The sequence below is a fragment of the Leptodactylus fuscus genome, chromosome 1, assembly GCF_031893055.1.
Source record: "Leptodactylus fuscus isolate aLepFus1 chromosome 1, aLepFus1.hap2, whole genome shotgun sequence".
In the NCBI taxonomy this organism is placed as follows: Eukaryota; Metazoa; Chordata; class Amphibia; order Anura; family Leptodactylidae; genus Leptodactylus; species Leptodactylus fuscus.
In genome coordinates, this window is record NC_134265.1 from 135,109,100 (window position 1) to 135,124,919 (window position 15,820).

The following is a 15,820-nucleotide window of genomic DNA, read 5'->3' on the forward strand; positions in this document are numbered from 1 at the left end:
CCCTGACTATACACAACAGCCTGTCCTGTCCCAGTATATAGTAGCTACTCCCTGACTATACACAACAGCCTGTCCTGTCCCAGTATATAGTAGCTACTCCCTGACTATACACAACAGCCTGTCCTGTCCCAGTATATAGTAGCTACTCCCTGACTATACACAGCAGCCTGTCCTGTCCCAGTATATAGTAGCTACTCCCTGACTATACACAGCAGCCTGTCCTGTCCCAGTATATAGTAGCTACTCCCTGACTATACACAGCAGCCTGTCCTGTCCCAGTATATAGTAGCTACTCCCTGACTATACACAGCAGCCTGTCCTGTCCCAGTATATAGTAGCTACTCCCTGCCTATACAGTTATTCAGTACAAGGCACTTTCCTACAAGGCAGATCCCCTGGCCTTACTGCAGCTGTATGACTTCTGCGTCCAGCTCACTTTATACGCTGATCACCTATCGCCATTACCGCTTACAGGAATCAGATGGTGACTGTACACTTTTCGGGATTTGCCCCTGACGACGCTTCCTCACAGCTAGCCTGGAGCGCGCCCTTACTACAGTAACCGATCCCCGTAGCCATTACTGTACGTCGCCATGGCTTCCCTCCCCAGTCCCAGCGGTGCCCAGCTCCCAGCATTCTTGGCCCATAGGTCCCTCCCTTCCTGTTGATGCACCAATCTGAGGGCCTCTGTGGAAAGATCCTGGCAACGACCCCCTCCCAGTCTCAGCCTGTACACGCACAACAACACGGTAATAGCTTTGTATACAGTCCGTTCCCCTATAGCAGGCTGGTATGAGGGCACAGGGGAGTACTGTACGGCCGCTGTGGTGAGCTGAGGAGCAGTATGATACACACAGTGGCGTAGCCAAGGTGAGTGTGTTGTGTATTTGTGTATATATGTGTGTGGTGTCACATGAACCACTGCTCGCTGTGCTCGATGATGTATATGGGGTCTCCCTCCACGTGTGCCGTGTTATCGCAGCTCCTGTCTCCGTTTGAACGAAGTCCTTGCCGGTGTGTGCCCCATGTCTGTTTACTTTGTTTGCACTGCACAGATTCAGCTGACAAGAGAGCAGCTGTTCTTAACCCCTGGGTGGCAGCACCAGTCTGCCGCTGACTAGAGTTGGAGCAAGCCCTGACTGTAAAGTTTTACTGCTCACCAGGCCCCTAGTGAGAAATGCCCTGCAATGAGTCAGTGCCTCAGTTATTTATGAGACAAGGCAGCTGTGGCCCCACAACTGCTGGCATCCGGGTACACAGGGGGAAATTTAGGAACATTGGGTAACCCCACCAGTGACGCACAAGGCATAAATGTAGCGCACCCTCCAGAGGAGCCAGGCTATAAGCTGGCACAAGGCTAATGGCTGACCCCTGCATGTCCTCGCCACACGCCTTTGTCATGAGAGTGGCCAGGGTGGAGCGCAAAAGTTGCAATGTTTTTTTTGCCCCCAAAAAATGCAAGTTTTTATGCCAGGAAATTGCCATATAAGGTACAATAAATTTACCTCTATTCCAGGATATTATTAGGGTTAAGACACATTATGGGGCATATTTACAAAGACTGGTGGTGTTAACGCCAGTCTTTATAATCCAGTAGTTGGTGAAGGGTGCCCCTCATTCATGGCAGGGCACACACCTCATGAATCATGCACAGCCTCCGCACGGCCATTTGCTGGAGGGAAATGTATGCCAACTATGAGCCACATTTCCCACTTAATGTATGCCTTCGGCCTTGTCATCCCTTCCCACGCCCCCAGAATTGACTACAGTTATAACTATATCCAGATACATAGTGTGATACCCCCTAATAAGAAATATAAATAAAATCAAATAGGCTTTATTGGCACGTCCGAATGGATATTTGGCATTGCCAAAGCTAGTAAAGTGGGGGGGGGGGAGTTGGAGTTGAGGGTAAGAGTGTGGGGTGGGGTGGCTGATTTGGGGTATAACAGTCCGTGGGGTCTCATCTTCCTCTGGTTTGGTGACAGCTGGACACGTATTGGACAGCGATCTCCACAGTGGCCTCTTCTTCTCCCAGTAGGATGTAGAGTTTCCTCTTCTCGTCTGCAGATATGAAGTCTTTGGTAGTAGACGGCCCTCACAGTTGAGTATTTGGTGCAGTGTAGCAGGAAATGGGCCTCGTCTTCTAGGGCCCCCCTGGTCACAGTGCTGGCACTGTCTGTTCTCCCGTGGCTTGTACATCTGCCTGTGTCGCCCCGTTTCCATCTCCAGGTTGTGGGCGCTCAGTCTGTACCGGCTCAGGGTCTGTCTGTGTTTGGGGTGGCGTATTCTCTCCAGGTAGGTGGCCATGGTGTAGTCTCTTTGCAGTGACTGGTACACAGTGAGTTTCTTGGAGTTATTTATTGCGCTTCTCCATTCCTCGATGTTGCAGACCATGCAGGCCATATTGGAGGTGCTGCAGTGGACATGGAGGAGGTACTTGCACAACTCCAGGTGGAAGGTCTCTGTTGGGCTGGAATCCCACTTTGACTGGTCTGGGTAGGTGGCTGGGCCCCAAACCTGACTGCCATAGAGAAGGATTGGAGCGATGACTGCGTCAAATATCTTCAGCCAGACCCTCACCAGTGGTTTGAGGTGGTACAGTTGTCTTCTGATGGCGTAGAAGGTTCATTAATCAGGGTGTCACTTACTTATTAGTGATGGTACCTGTGACCCCAGAACTGACTGCCGGTATATATATCCAGGTACATAGTGTGTCACCACTAATAAAATAAGCTAAAATAATCCTTTAATACTCCCACAGTGGGGAAATTTCAGTATGTTACAGCAGCATGGTAATACAGATACAGGATAGTACACAGTAATATATTACAGACGTAGGCACACATATGCTGAGAAGTGAAGATATACTAGGAGTCCATAGCAGCTAAGGAACAGAAGAAGCAAGACATCATAATCATTAGTTTTCTGTGCGGAGTGATCTTCGCTTGGTCTGATGTAGATTATACAGTCTGATCGCGGTTGGAAGGACTTGCGATAGCGCTCCTTCTCACACTTGGGGTGGAGCAGACGGTCACTTACAGTGCTGCCAAGTCCCATACATAAGAAATACCCTGGAATTAATCAGGATGCCACTTATTAGTGATGGTCCCTGTGACCCCAGAACTGACTGCCGGTATATATATCCAGCTACATAGTGTGACACCACCATAATAAGAAATACCCTGGAATTAATCAGGGTGTCACTTACTTATTAGTGATGGTCCCTGTGACCCCAGAACTGACTGCTGGTATATATATCCAGGTACATAGTGTGTCATCACTAATAAGAAATATTGTGGAATTAATCAGGGTGTCACTTATTAGTGATGGTCCCTGTGACCCCAGAACTGACTGCAGCAATAACTACATCCAGGTATATAGTATGTCACCATCCTAATAATAAATAGCCTAAATTAATCAGGGTGTCACTTACTTTTTAGTGAGGAAACCTGTGGACTCAGAACTGTCTGTAGTTATAAATTAATCCAGCTATATAGTGGGGCAGATTTATTATACCTTGGAGTTTTTGTAGTGATGTCAAGAGTACAAGGATAATGCACAGAGCGGTGTCAAAGTAAAGAGATAATGCACAGAAAATCCCTATGCACTCTGTGGCATATGAAGAAAGTAATTATAATGATGTCACGTGCAGGCATTATGTAAACATTGCTGAAATACACATGTGAAAAAATCCTGTGTTTTGTTTTTTTTAAATTGAAATTGCATGCATTTTTCTATTTAAAAAGGCATGAACAGAGCAGCAGCTGCACATAAAGACAAAATTAGCATTCAATGTCCTATACTATCTACCTTTGTACGCAGCTGCTGCTTTGTTTATCCGTTTTTTTTTCTGATGTCTTTTCCAACCGTTTTTTACAAAATTCCAAGAAAATGTAAACGAGACATCCTGTGACAACCTAGCTTTAGGCCTCGCAAATCGAAACACAGTGAAAACGCATTTGTCTTTTTACCTACAGGGTTTTTCATTGAATGTGTTTCTTCCCCTATTATTTCTCTAGGGAAACCGCTCACTATTCCGCTGCTGAAATGAATATGCTGCAATTTTCAAAAATACTAACATTTTTGCACACGCAACTTTTTTTTATTCGCGATGTGGATGAAATGAAGTGAAATCTCATTCCTTTTGCTGGTACTTTAAAATGCAACTTCTGTTTCTGCAACACGTGGCCTGTGTTCTAATGCTGTGACTGCGACATATGAACAGCACACCACTGGCAAATAATAGTACAATTATGGAGATAATCCATCTATTTTACGAACATAATCGTGCGAATACTGGCCACTTAATGTAGGCAGGGTTTCATGCAGCAGCCACCACATAAGGACGTAGCCAAAAGTACAGCTATAGCCACACAACAGTGAATATTGGCTGTTTAAAAAGAAAAAATCCAGGGGCCACACGGTGGCTCAGTGGTTAGCACTGCAGCCTTGCAGCGCTGGAGTCCTGGTGTTCAAATCCTGCCAAGGGCTAAAAAAAAACCCAAAAAAACCCATCTGCAAGGAGTTTGTATGTTCTCCCCGTGTTTGCATGGATTTCCATCCCATATTCCAAAAAAAAGACATACTGATAGGGAAAAATGTACATTGTGATAGGGAAAAATGTACATTGTGAGCTCTATGTAAAAAAAAAAAAAAAAAAAAAAAATCCCATGCATGGCCAAAATTTTTCGAACGTGTACTTACCCTTAGGCCAGATCGACATGGTCCATGTATTCAGTGAATTTACCAGCCTTAAACTGGCTCATCCAAAGTGAACTCAGCTCCTCGGTGCAGCTGAACACCCAAACTTGACCATGTAAAATGGGTGAGAACACGAGATGTAACAAGCACAGCATCCATGCAATGTCTGAAGATCTGCCCACCCTTGTGCAGTCATTGGCCACTGTGGGTGAGGTTTTAGACCCCGTTCCCACGGAGTAACGCTCGCGCATTCAGACACGTATACACGTGTCAGAGTGTGAGCGCTCAAAACAGATCCCATTCACTTCAATGTGTGCTGGCTTACGGGCGCTACACATTGAAATCAATGGGAGGCTGTGTTTACATACAGAGGTAACAGACTCCCTCTCACAGCCCTTATCAGCAAAATACAATTAGCAGACCTGATAACTGAAAGAGGGAGATAAACAGCTCAGAAATACAAGCTCGCTCTTAGCACTCCGCTCCCCCTCCTGAGAGCAGTGAGCTACATCACTTGTCCTGGGCGGAGAGATAGCATCATCCCCAGGTCCGTGGTTATGGAAACGCAGTGTAAACAATGAAGTGAATAATCTCAGATAGCGGCCAAACAAACCAGTTTTGCTGAAGCAATGTATTTAAGAAAAGTCTTAAATCCACATAAGATAGCAGTATAGATAGGATCCTTGTGATGGGATAACCCCTTTTAAAATTTGTGTTAATTTCAATGGAAATTTCAATGCAGGATTTTTTTGTCCGTAAAAAAAAAAAAACGGACAGCAAGTGTGTGGTTTTTTTTTTGTTTTTTTTTTAATATTGAAGTGTATTGGCTACGGACTTATAACGGACAGTAAGGGGGCGTTCACACTACTGTCGGTGTCCGCTGCTATTGTCCGTGCAAAATCTTGCGTGGACATTAGCATCGGACACTAGCTGCGTCCGTGACATTTTGCATTGATTTAAATGGACATCGGGTGGGTGTCCTTAGCTGTCCATTCCCAAAGATGCCCGACTTTTCAAGAGGACAGCAAAAACCTACATGTCGGGTTTCGGACACTTTTGGGAACGGACAGTTAAGGACACCCACGGACCCACAGTAAAAGAACGTACCCGATGTCCATTTAAATCAATGCAAAATGTCACGGACACAGCTAGTGTCTGATGCTAATGTCCGCGCAATATTTTGCATGGACAATAGCAGCGGACACTCGCTGTTGGACACTGACGGTATTGTGAATGCTCCCTAACTGATAGCCATCAGTTACTGTCCGTTATTTTGTATCCTCTTTTGTTTTTTCTGCACATGCTCAGAAAGCAGAAACAAACCAAAAAAAAAACCCAAACCCCAGACAGTATTAAAAAAAGTGGACACTAACTGACAGTAAGGGCTCGTTTACATCTGCGCCCGGGGTCTCCGGAAATGGGCAGGAGACGGAAACCTGCAGGCATTTTTCAAACCCATTCAAATGAATGGGTTTGAAAAGTGTCCGTCCATGAGCGCCGGTTAGCGTTTTGTGCTCTCCATGGCGAAACCGTTTATTTTTAACTGGACACAAAGATAAGATAGTCCTTTAATAGTCCCACAGTGGGGAAATTTCAGTATGTTACAGCAGAATAGTAATACAGATACAGGATAATACACAGTAATATATTACAATCCCCATTGCGTCCCTTTTCCAACCCCCTCCCCCCTTTCCACCACCCCTACTCCACGACCCCGGCCCCCTCTCTCTCCCCCCCCCCCCCCCCCCGCGACCCTGGCCCCCTTTCCACCCCCCGCATTACCTGCCGTTTGGGCGTGATTCAGGAACAAACATTCAAACACACAAACTTTCACATTTTATAATATTAGGATAAGTAGACACGCATATGCTGAGAAGAGAAGATATACTTAGGAGTATATAGCAGCTTAGGAAGAGAAGAAAGAAGGAAGACTTCATAATTATACTCATTTAGTTTTCTGTACGGAGTGATCTTCACTTGGACTGATGTAAATTTTACAGGCTGATCGCGGTTGGAAGGAAGGACCTACGATAGCGCTTCTTCTCACACTTTGGGTGAAGCAGACGGTCACTTACAGTGCTGCCATCAAGGTCCCATACATGGGGTGGGATTTATTCTCCAGTGTGGAGCTCACCACGTACAGTATCCTTCTGTCACCCACCACCTGTTCTGGGTCCAGGGGGCTCCCCAGGACAGAGCTGGCTCTTCTGATCAGCCTGTCAAGTCTATTTCTGTCCCTGGTTGATATACTGCTCCCCCAGCAGGCCACACTGAAAAAGATGGCTGAAGCAACCACAGAGTTGAAAAGGCCCCAAGAAGTGGCCCCTGGACTCTGAAGGCCCTCAGCCTCCTGAGCAGGTAGAGTCTGCTGTGGCCTTTTCTGTGCAGCGCCTCCAGGTGATTAGCCCAGTCTAGTTTATTATTGAGGAGCACACCCAGATACTTATAAGTCCTGACTATCTCAATACATGTCCCCTGGATCTCCACCGGGGTCGGAGCACTTCTCCGTTTACTAAAGTCCACCACCATCTCCTTGGTCTTCCCAGCATTAATCCTGAGGTGGTTCTGCTGGCACCATTCAACAAAATCCCTGTTTAAGTCTCTGTATTCCCTATCATCTCTATCAGTGATAAGGCCTGCAATAGAGAGCACAAAACTCTCACCAGAGCTAACGGCCGGACACGGTCTGACAGGTTTCCGTCTTCTGCCTGCAGAAGACGGAAACTGGGGAACGGATGCTGGTGTGAACCCAGCGTAACTGACACTAATGATGCTAGTGTGTTCGTTTTTTTTTAATTGATGCATTAAATGGATCAGTTAAAAAACAGACACATTAACATCAGCTAGTGTCCGTTAATGTCTGTTATGAAAGGTGTCCTCTTTTTTTTTTTTTTTTGTAACGGACACCTCCAGAATTCAACGGTAGTGTGAACCCAGCCTAACTCTTCAAGGATGTACAGTTAATTTTCGACTGCCTAAACATAAAAAGTCAATGGACAGTTGTGAAGTCTTCAATTTTTTTGTTTATTTTAGATACAAATTTTAGAGTGGTTATGGAAATAAGACGGGCTAAGCAGGCCATACATTACTGAAATACTTTTTCTTAAAGAGAAACTTCACCAAAACCTAAAGTTTTCCACATGCTCCATAACTGTATTCCATGTGTCATTGTCTGCATAGGTGAGTGGAGACAATTTGTAGCTCTTTAAAGGGGTGATCCAACTTTTCATTAAGATAGGCCATCAATTTTAGATCAGCGGAGGCCAGACTCTCTGCACTCCCCACCCCCATCAATGAGCTGTAGCTCTTGCTATTGTTATTGAAGTACAACCTGCTCAGTCCTTAACCCACCCCCGCCCCCCATCCCTTATACCCTAGATTGCTTTTGTATGCATTTCACCTGATCCTCTCACAGTAATCTAAAGTGTATGGACATCAGACTTTGTGCAGTCTGGGGGAACTTCTTGTTACCTGCTTGTTAAAACATGTAAGTTGATCACGTGTATTTTGATCCCAAACTGCCCTTTTCATTCAGCAGAAGGTCTTAAAGTATTCTTAATGTTTCTGTTAGTGGGGTACCCCTTTGCAGTTGTACATCGCCTTGGGGTCTTTGATAGAGGTGGGTTTCAGCCATTACCTTATTGGATGTTCATTCATTGATTTGGGTTGAAGTGTAAATAAGCACAACATAACAAAGCCCCTCTCGCACGCTGCCCACATTGTACAAACTGCTTTGTATATTTGACTCTGTCTTCTAGGGAAAAAAGCAGTATGGAGATTATGGAGATATTGTGTGGATAGCAAACATCCCATTATAACTGCATGCTTTATACCCATACCAGCATTCCTAATATATAGGCATGCTTTTTATGCAGTTGTCTTTTTTTTTTTTTTCTTCTTTTATTGCTGTACATGTTGATAGCAAGTGCTCATTATCCCCTATATAAGGACACAGGGTGTTGAGCTTTCTTGGAAGATCACAGCAGTTAATCCCATTCATTTGAAAGAAGAGGTCAGGAAACAAAGGATCCCGGCAGAATAAGGGGGTGGACACCAGAGGTGGGGTTAACCTTTTGTTCTCTCATTAATGACCGGGGGAGGACGCTGTACACTCATTGACTTGAGGTCGATCTTCCCGTTTGACTCCCAATAGTATTAGACAACCACAGGGCATAATAAATAGGCATGTGCCTGCTTGTGATCTCACACTACTGGTAGTCAGATCATCTGGAACTGGTAAGTCTGGCATTGTATACAGAATGAAATCTCCAGAAAGTGTTTGCGGTGTACAGCGATACTCAATAAACCCAGAACTTCAGAACTTTTAGGCATGTTGGTTTATGCTGAGCAATGTGCTAAGGTTTGTGCCGTAAACTGGACCTTTACTAATCCATATTAGTTTAATTTTTTTGTTTCTAAACTCTTTGTTTGGTCCTCTGCAAATCAGACTTTTGTTAGTAAGGAAGTGACAACCTTTTGAAGGTGCTAAAAGGAAATGAACAGCTGGTGCTTCGAGATGGATAGGCTGACTTAAGATTCTCCAGTCTTGTGCTATAAGAGTGCATTTCTAGGTAGCCAATCATTAGCCGACATTCTACATGAACAAATAAAACTCACTGTAATACTGATTAATATAATATACTGTAAAACATCTGGGTTGAATATAAGGAGTGGTTTTCTTAAAGACACATTTTTCTGGAATCTGCATTGCTGTAATGTCTGTAAATTTACTTACTGTTGCACAATATTTGGTGATTTTGGTACATTTATAAATCTAACATTGCTGTCGTGAGATGCTGCTTCACTTTCTATACCAGCGCATCACTTGAGTGAGACAGCTACAATTCTTGCAACTTTTTAAAAAGTCGCATGTGATAAATCTGAGCAGTGGTTATTATCTATTTGATGACTTGTATATTTCTTAGTGTAGCATGACATTTGAATTCTAAAAATCTGGCGTTTTACTGTTTTTCCTAATTTAAAGGGGATGTCCAGGATAACTGGAAATCCCTACACTAATCTAAACACTCCCCCATGCTACATTCTAAATAGCATAATTAATCAAAAATATATAGTTACCCGTATCCCTGGGGAGGTCATGTGACTGTTACTGGGACACTTTCTCATTATCCGGTGACGATCCATTCCCGGAAACGAATCATCACTTCTACTCCCCCCATCTACCCCATTATACTTAACCCCCATGCTTCTTCGAACAAGATGGCTCCTCCTTCTGTAACGATTCGGCAGGCTGTTCTTCTCCTCTTCCCTAAGCGCTGTGCACACTCATTGCCAAAAATTCACCTCTACATGCGCAGTAGAGGTAGCTCATTGCTGGAGTTGAAGAGCTCACACAAATTGAATCAGTTCAGAGGGAGAAACCGTTTCACTGGAAGAAGCGTGGAGGTTAAGCATATAATATGGGTGGGGGTTGGGCTGAGTATGTAGGGAAGGGCTAGAGAGACTGGGAGTGAACAAGTTACATAGCAGGAAGCAGAAGCAGGTAAACAAATGCAGGACATACCAGGAGCTCCTAGAGACACTCAGTAATCAATCAAAACACGCTAAACCCATTAATTGTACTAACAGACATTTTAAAAAAAACTAAAAAATTTTGCCTGTAAAACCCCTTTAAGCTTTGCTATTATATTGAAATATAGTGAATAAATGTTAAAAGGAACCAAGTAAATGAATATAAAGTATATGTAATCTTGTGGTCTTAGTTTTACAATCTAACATACTCTTTTATCTTTATGTAGAAAATCCAAAGAGCAAATAAATTGGTCATCATACAGTTCGAATGAAAATCCCAAGCTGCCTTAGGCTTCCAGCCTTCTAACAGGACAATGTCTCCCACAGCCACCAATGATTCGGGTGTGTATCCAGAGGACACTCCAGGACTTGTGTGTTTGCCACCTATTTCTGATGATCTTCAGTTAATTTGGACTCAGGCAGAGCTGACCAATGAGTTGGATGATCACCCACAGCTTATCCACACTTTTAGTTACTTTCCTTATCCTACAATGCCAGAGATTGCACTGCTTTGCTTGCGACATGGACTACAAATGGAGAAAGTGAAAACCTGGTTCATGGTACAACGTATTCGCTGTGGTATCAGCTGGTCCTCAGAAGAAATTGAAGAAGCACGCTCACGTTTGCTTTACAATCAGGATCAGCTACATTTTAAGCATCTGATTTCAGTAGCCAAGAAATCTAATGTTTTCAGGAAATTAGAAAAATCATCGCATCCTTCACCAAAGCGTGATGCAGGGCACATAATACTTCCACATTCTCCTTGCTCGTCTTCACGTGATGGGGCCCCAGATGCAAAGAAATTGAGATTAAATGATAGTACACCTGACAGACAAATTATTGTAGAGTTCACCACTGAACAAAAGCAGCAAAGCTCAAGTTTGGACTCCCCAAGCACTTACAGACACTGTAAAACGCCTACTGGCAGGCCTCCTGAACTAAAAGAGGCACGTACAAGCCAAGTTGAGCCTGCGGCAGCAAGCCGTGTCTGCGCAGCAAGTGAGACTGAAAATAACTCTTCTGTGTCTTCTCCAGCCACAGATGAAGAAACCCGTAAAATGTTGTCTTCATACTGGACTGCTGATGATTACAAAGGAAGGCAGGCTCATGGGTCTAATGAGACCAGTGGTGGAACTCCTAGAGAAGACTACTACAACCGAGTTATGCGACGACAGAGAAAAACCAAAGAACAATTGGCAATACTAAAATCATTTTTTTTGCAGTGCCAGTGGGCCCGCCGCGAAGACTACAAAAATCTGGAGGAAATAACTGGATTACCAAGGTCAGACATCATTCAGTGGTTTGGAGATACACGCTATGCACTAAAACATGGACAGCTACGGTGGTTCCGTGATAGTATCCAGGAACGTCCAAAATGGTTGGATGAACCGCAGCATCATGTGAGTCAAAATGGAAGACCTGGTGAACACGCCTCTGGAGAACATGCTAGAGTTGTGACTTTGGCTCCTGATTTAGGAAGCCCAGAATCAGAAAGCAAGCCTGCAGTGAAAGTGTTAGTAAAGTTATCTGAACATTCTGTAAGCGGCAGGCAAATTATAAAATTAACCGAACCAATGAGTCCATGCTCAGGAAAAACTATGCAAAACGTTTCAGAAATCCAGGCTAATAGATATGCAACTACTTCAGGGACACCAAAATCTGTACAAGATAAAGTAAAATCAACCTCTACAATAGAGACTTCTTCACAGTCGCAGCCTTCGCATCAGGACCTTATTCAGTCTACATCCCAAAAAAAGTATGATGTGCTCGACAGATATTGGTGTACTTCTGATAACATACGTGAGGAGGACTTGCTTTCACTTATAAAGAAATCTGGTTTAAGTCGAAAAGAGATACTAGATTGGTTTTGTCAGAAATCTAAAGAACCTGCTGAAGTGGAAGTATGTCTGGATGAAGAGGAAGATGAGCTGTTAGATGAAGATGAAGTTGTTGTCATTCAGGACTAAATGCAGTGATTAAAGACATATATTTTTATTAGGAATGGTCTATTTGAATAAAAAAAGAAAATAATGTTCTACCTATAATATAACTTGTTACACTTTTTGTATTTATTATCTACGTGTACGTATCATAGTTATCTATCATGCTATGAGCCACTGCCTCACCATGGGCTACTGTCCTGAAGGAAATCACCATGGGGCAGCAGTCTTCTGGTGAGGCAGTGACTCGCAGCATCTGAGTTAACTGTGATACTGTGAGTCAGGGTCTCAGGACGTGGCGCAGTCTTGAAAATAGTGCCGATATATGGAACATATTTTGTGGCCTGGAACAGCTTGTGTGCAGGAACCCTAAAAAAGTTCTCCAGAACATTAACATTGGTGACCTATCTTTAGTGTTTGGTGGTGCTCTGGAACGCATATACCGTAACTCAGCACAATAATGGGGCTCAGGTACTTTTGCAAGCAGTATGTCCCCTTCATTATTTACCCAACCATAAAGCCGTAATTTCAAGTATGACTGTGCCTGGTAATGTTGCTCTATCCCATTGATTTATATGAAACTTTAATATGTACAGCAATCTATACAATCTAACAGCCCATGTATTGTGATCAACAGGGGTGCCGTGTATGGAAATCTCCCCCCACCACAGATCAAACAATCATAGTCTGATGAAAGGTTAGGCTATCAATATTTATGCCCCGGAGAACAAAGGGAATCTTTCACTAGGAAATTCAGTATTAAACCAGCTACAGTAATTTGTGGGGAACATTCTCCAGAGCACCACCAAACCTTTAGATGGTCCTTTAGATGTACCATTTGTGTGAAAAAAAAAAAAAAAAAGTTTTGTTTTGTTTTTTTAATCACATTCATTTTTATGGATGTGAAAGTGCATCAGTATACAAAAGGTTTTTTTGTTTGTTTTTTTTTATTTTATTTTTAACCATTCAGGTCCGTGATAGACAGAAAAAACACTGAAGCCAGGCCTTGTAGATTTTTGATTAATCTTTGGTGCAGTTTGTTTTATTTAAGATGTACACGGAGCCGGATACAAAAAATAGGAAATGGGTTAGTCCTTCTGTTTTATCTTTAGTATAATTTTTTTGTATTCACTCTTATGGCTAAAAAATAAGCAGAAGATTTGTTGTAAACATTTTTGAACGAAAATTCCTTCTATTTGTCTAAGTGCAGTTGCTTCGGTACAATGCACATGAATTTCTGCACACGCAGTTCAGACTAATGGGACCGTAGCAGAAATTTCTGACTCGGCCATGTGTGAATAACAGAAAAGGTGTAAGGTAGTACAGAGCCAATATTGGTCAATACAGCAATCTACATTTCTTTTTGTTTCTTGTCAAGCATTTATGAAGCAACCACAAGAGTCAGCACACAGCATACTGTCATAGAACTACTGTAATCTGCCATTCTATACAAGTTAGTAAAACCTATAAAAAAAATATAAAAATAAAAAATCTATAAGGATCGATGCATATTTTATATTTATGACATTTGGGGAAATTATCAATATTTGTAATTTAACTTTGGAGAAAAAGTGTGTATATAGTTACAACTACAACAAAAATATTAAAAAAAACAAATGTAAGAACAAAAAGCTAAAATACTAATAAATAATCAGCTAGACGCTGATAAAACTATTCACCTCTGTGTATATGCCTGGCTACAGATGGCGGTCAGACAAGTGCAAAGCCACGTCGTCCTCTGCCAGTTTAGTGCATTATGCACAGCAGGCTTAGTAATGTGATAATAATACGTAAATGAAAATGTAGCTTGCAGGGTCCAGAAAATCCTTAAGAAAAATATGTTTTGCTGACAGTACAAGATATGCTGTGTACAAAATTGTGGTGTATTGGCCAATTTCGGTTGGTTTGGCAGATCATCTAAGGTGTATGAGGGCCAAATAGCAGGTGACAAGGGAGCTAATGATGGGGTAGTTGGATGGTCTCTGGGAAATAAACTACTTTCTTCCCTCTCCCATTTCACATACATGTACCACTCAGACAAGCATGCAGGTGTTTGGGAGATTCAGGCTAGGTAGCTGATTGATAGTCAAATAAGAGTTTGGCTGACAGCTACTTAACATGTATAGCCAGCTTGAGGGTACTTTTTTCCCAGGCTAGTATTCTACCAGCTAACAAGTGTTGTTTGACAATATAGCATGCTGACCAGCACTAGATAACTTCCATTTACACAAGGCAGTCAATCCCAATACGGCAACAGATAACTGTTTGTCCCTGTACAGTTTGCATCTGCATCATATCCCGTGTTTATGGGGCATTTTATGTCAATCATAAATGATGCAATCACCCAACAAATGATGATTGATGTTCACACACTGCAAAGACTGGGGACAAACACTTCTATAAATGCTTGTAAAAATGGACCTTAAGGCAGACTAGCTTACTATCTATTGAGGATATTTCATCATTTGTATGCTAAATAATGTTCCCTTTTTGCACACTTCTGTCTGCCATTTTCAAATCTAAAGGATACTCCAAATGTTGGCGGGGCCTTGGTGCAGACTGGCTTGTCACTTACTGCTGATGTTTGATTATTTTTATGTTAAACATAACGATCCCATGATATTAGGAGGTCAAACTTTTAAGGGTAAGTTCACACTGGGTTTTTTAGTCAGAATTTTGAGGCCATATTCGCCTCAAAATCCTGACCAAAAAGACTGCTCCCATTGATTTCAATGGGAGCCGGTCAGTTCTTTTTTTCGGGGAGCCGTTTGTTCCAGCTCCCGGAAAAAGAAGCGAGATGCTCATTCTTCAGGCGGATTCGCCTCGCGACACCCGCCTGAAGACCCTCCCGACTAGGCCCATTCGTTTGGGCCTAATCCGGAACTGAGTGCGTGACTGGATGCCGGTGCACTGCCCTGGCATCCAGTCGCAGCTACCTGTATTTTTATCCGGAACCTAAGGCAGCCTCCGGTTCCAGACCAAAAAACCCTGTGTGGACTTACCCTAAGGGTACTGACATTATGTAGGAATTTTCTGATCGTAGAAGTAGTTTAGCAAAAATGCTATGTTTAGTAATACAGATTTAGAAATTAAAAATGTCCATGTCTTCCATCTTTGGTTACACTGCTAACTTCATAGAGGACTGTATTCAGAGTCTCCTTGTGCTCACTGCCGGATACAAATCTAAATCCAAAGCGCGCTCCAATTATTTCCGGTTGGCAGAGGATGGGTAGTCGCTGTTATTGTCAATTCTTTAGTTTTTTGTTCCCTGTGTTCTGGTTATGTTGGAATTTTGTTTTTGCCAATGAATTAGTTTTTAGATCGATTGAAATGTGTTTTGTCACATCACATAAAAATCTAATCTAGTATTTTAGTTGATTTTACAAGATCACAATGTCTTGATTTCTGTTGTTTTGAAAAAATTTCAGTAAAATGTTGTTAGTTTATAACTAAATGTTTTTTTTTTTTTTCCACTAAGCTGGTTAACAAAATCAGTGATCCATTTATACTTTCATGGCCTGACTGTATAACATCCAATCCTGAAGATCTTAGGTTGGGTGCCATTTTGCTCCTATAGTGACGTTGTATAGAGTGGGATCACTTTCTAATATGTACAATAATATACCAGGTGAAATCGAAGTGGA

At 42.7% G+C, this 15,820-nt stretch overlaps 1 protein-coding gene across 2 annotated transcripts; it reads left to right on the plus strand.

The window, feature by feature from the left end:
- Positions 1–687: 687 nt before the first annotated feature.
- On the plus strand, positions 688–15,495 carry HOMEZ (homeobox and leucine zipper encoding). Of its 2 annotated transcripts, none has more exons than XM_075277022.1 (2): positions 688–749; positions 10,464–15,495. In XM_075277022.1, the coding sequence occupies exon 2, from the start codon at positions 10,551–10,553 to the stop codon at positions 12,201–12,203; it is 1,653 nt and encodes a 550-aa protein (XP_075133123.1). In that variant the 5' UTR covers positions 688–749; positions 10,464–10,550; the 3' UTR covers positions 12,204–15,495. The 2 variants fall into 2 exon arrangements, with proteins under 2 accessions (XP_075133123.1, XP_075133114.1); XM_075277013.1 differs by having other exon boundaries at positions 699–870.
- Positions 15,496–15,820: the final 325 nt, after the last annotated feature.

Coding starts and splice junctions, on each gene's coding strand:
- HOMEZ (XM_075277022.1), top strand. CDS start 10,551: ATGTCTCCCACAGCCACCAATGATTCGGGTGTGTATCCAGAGGACACT.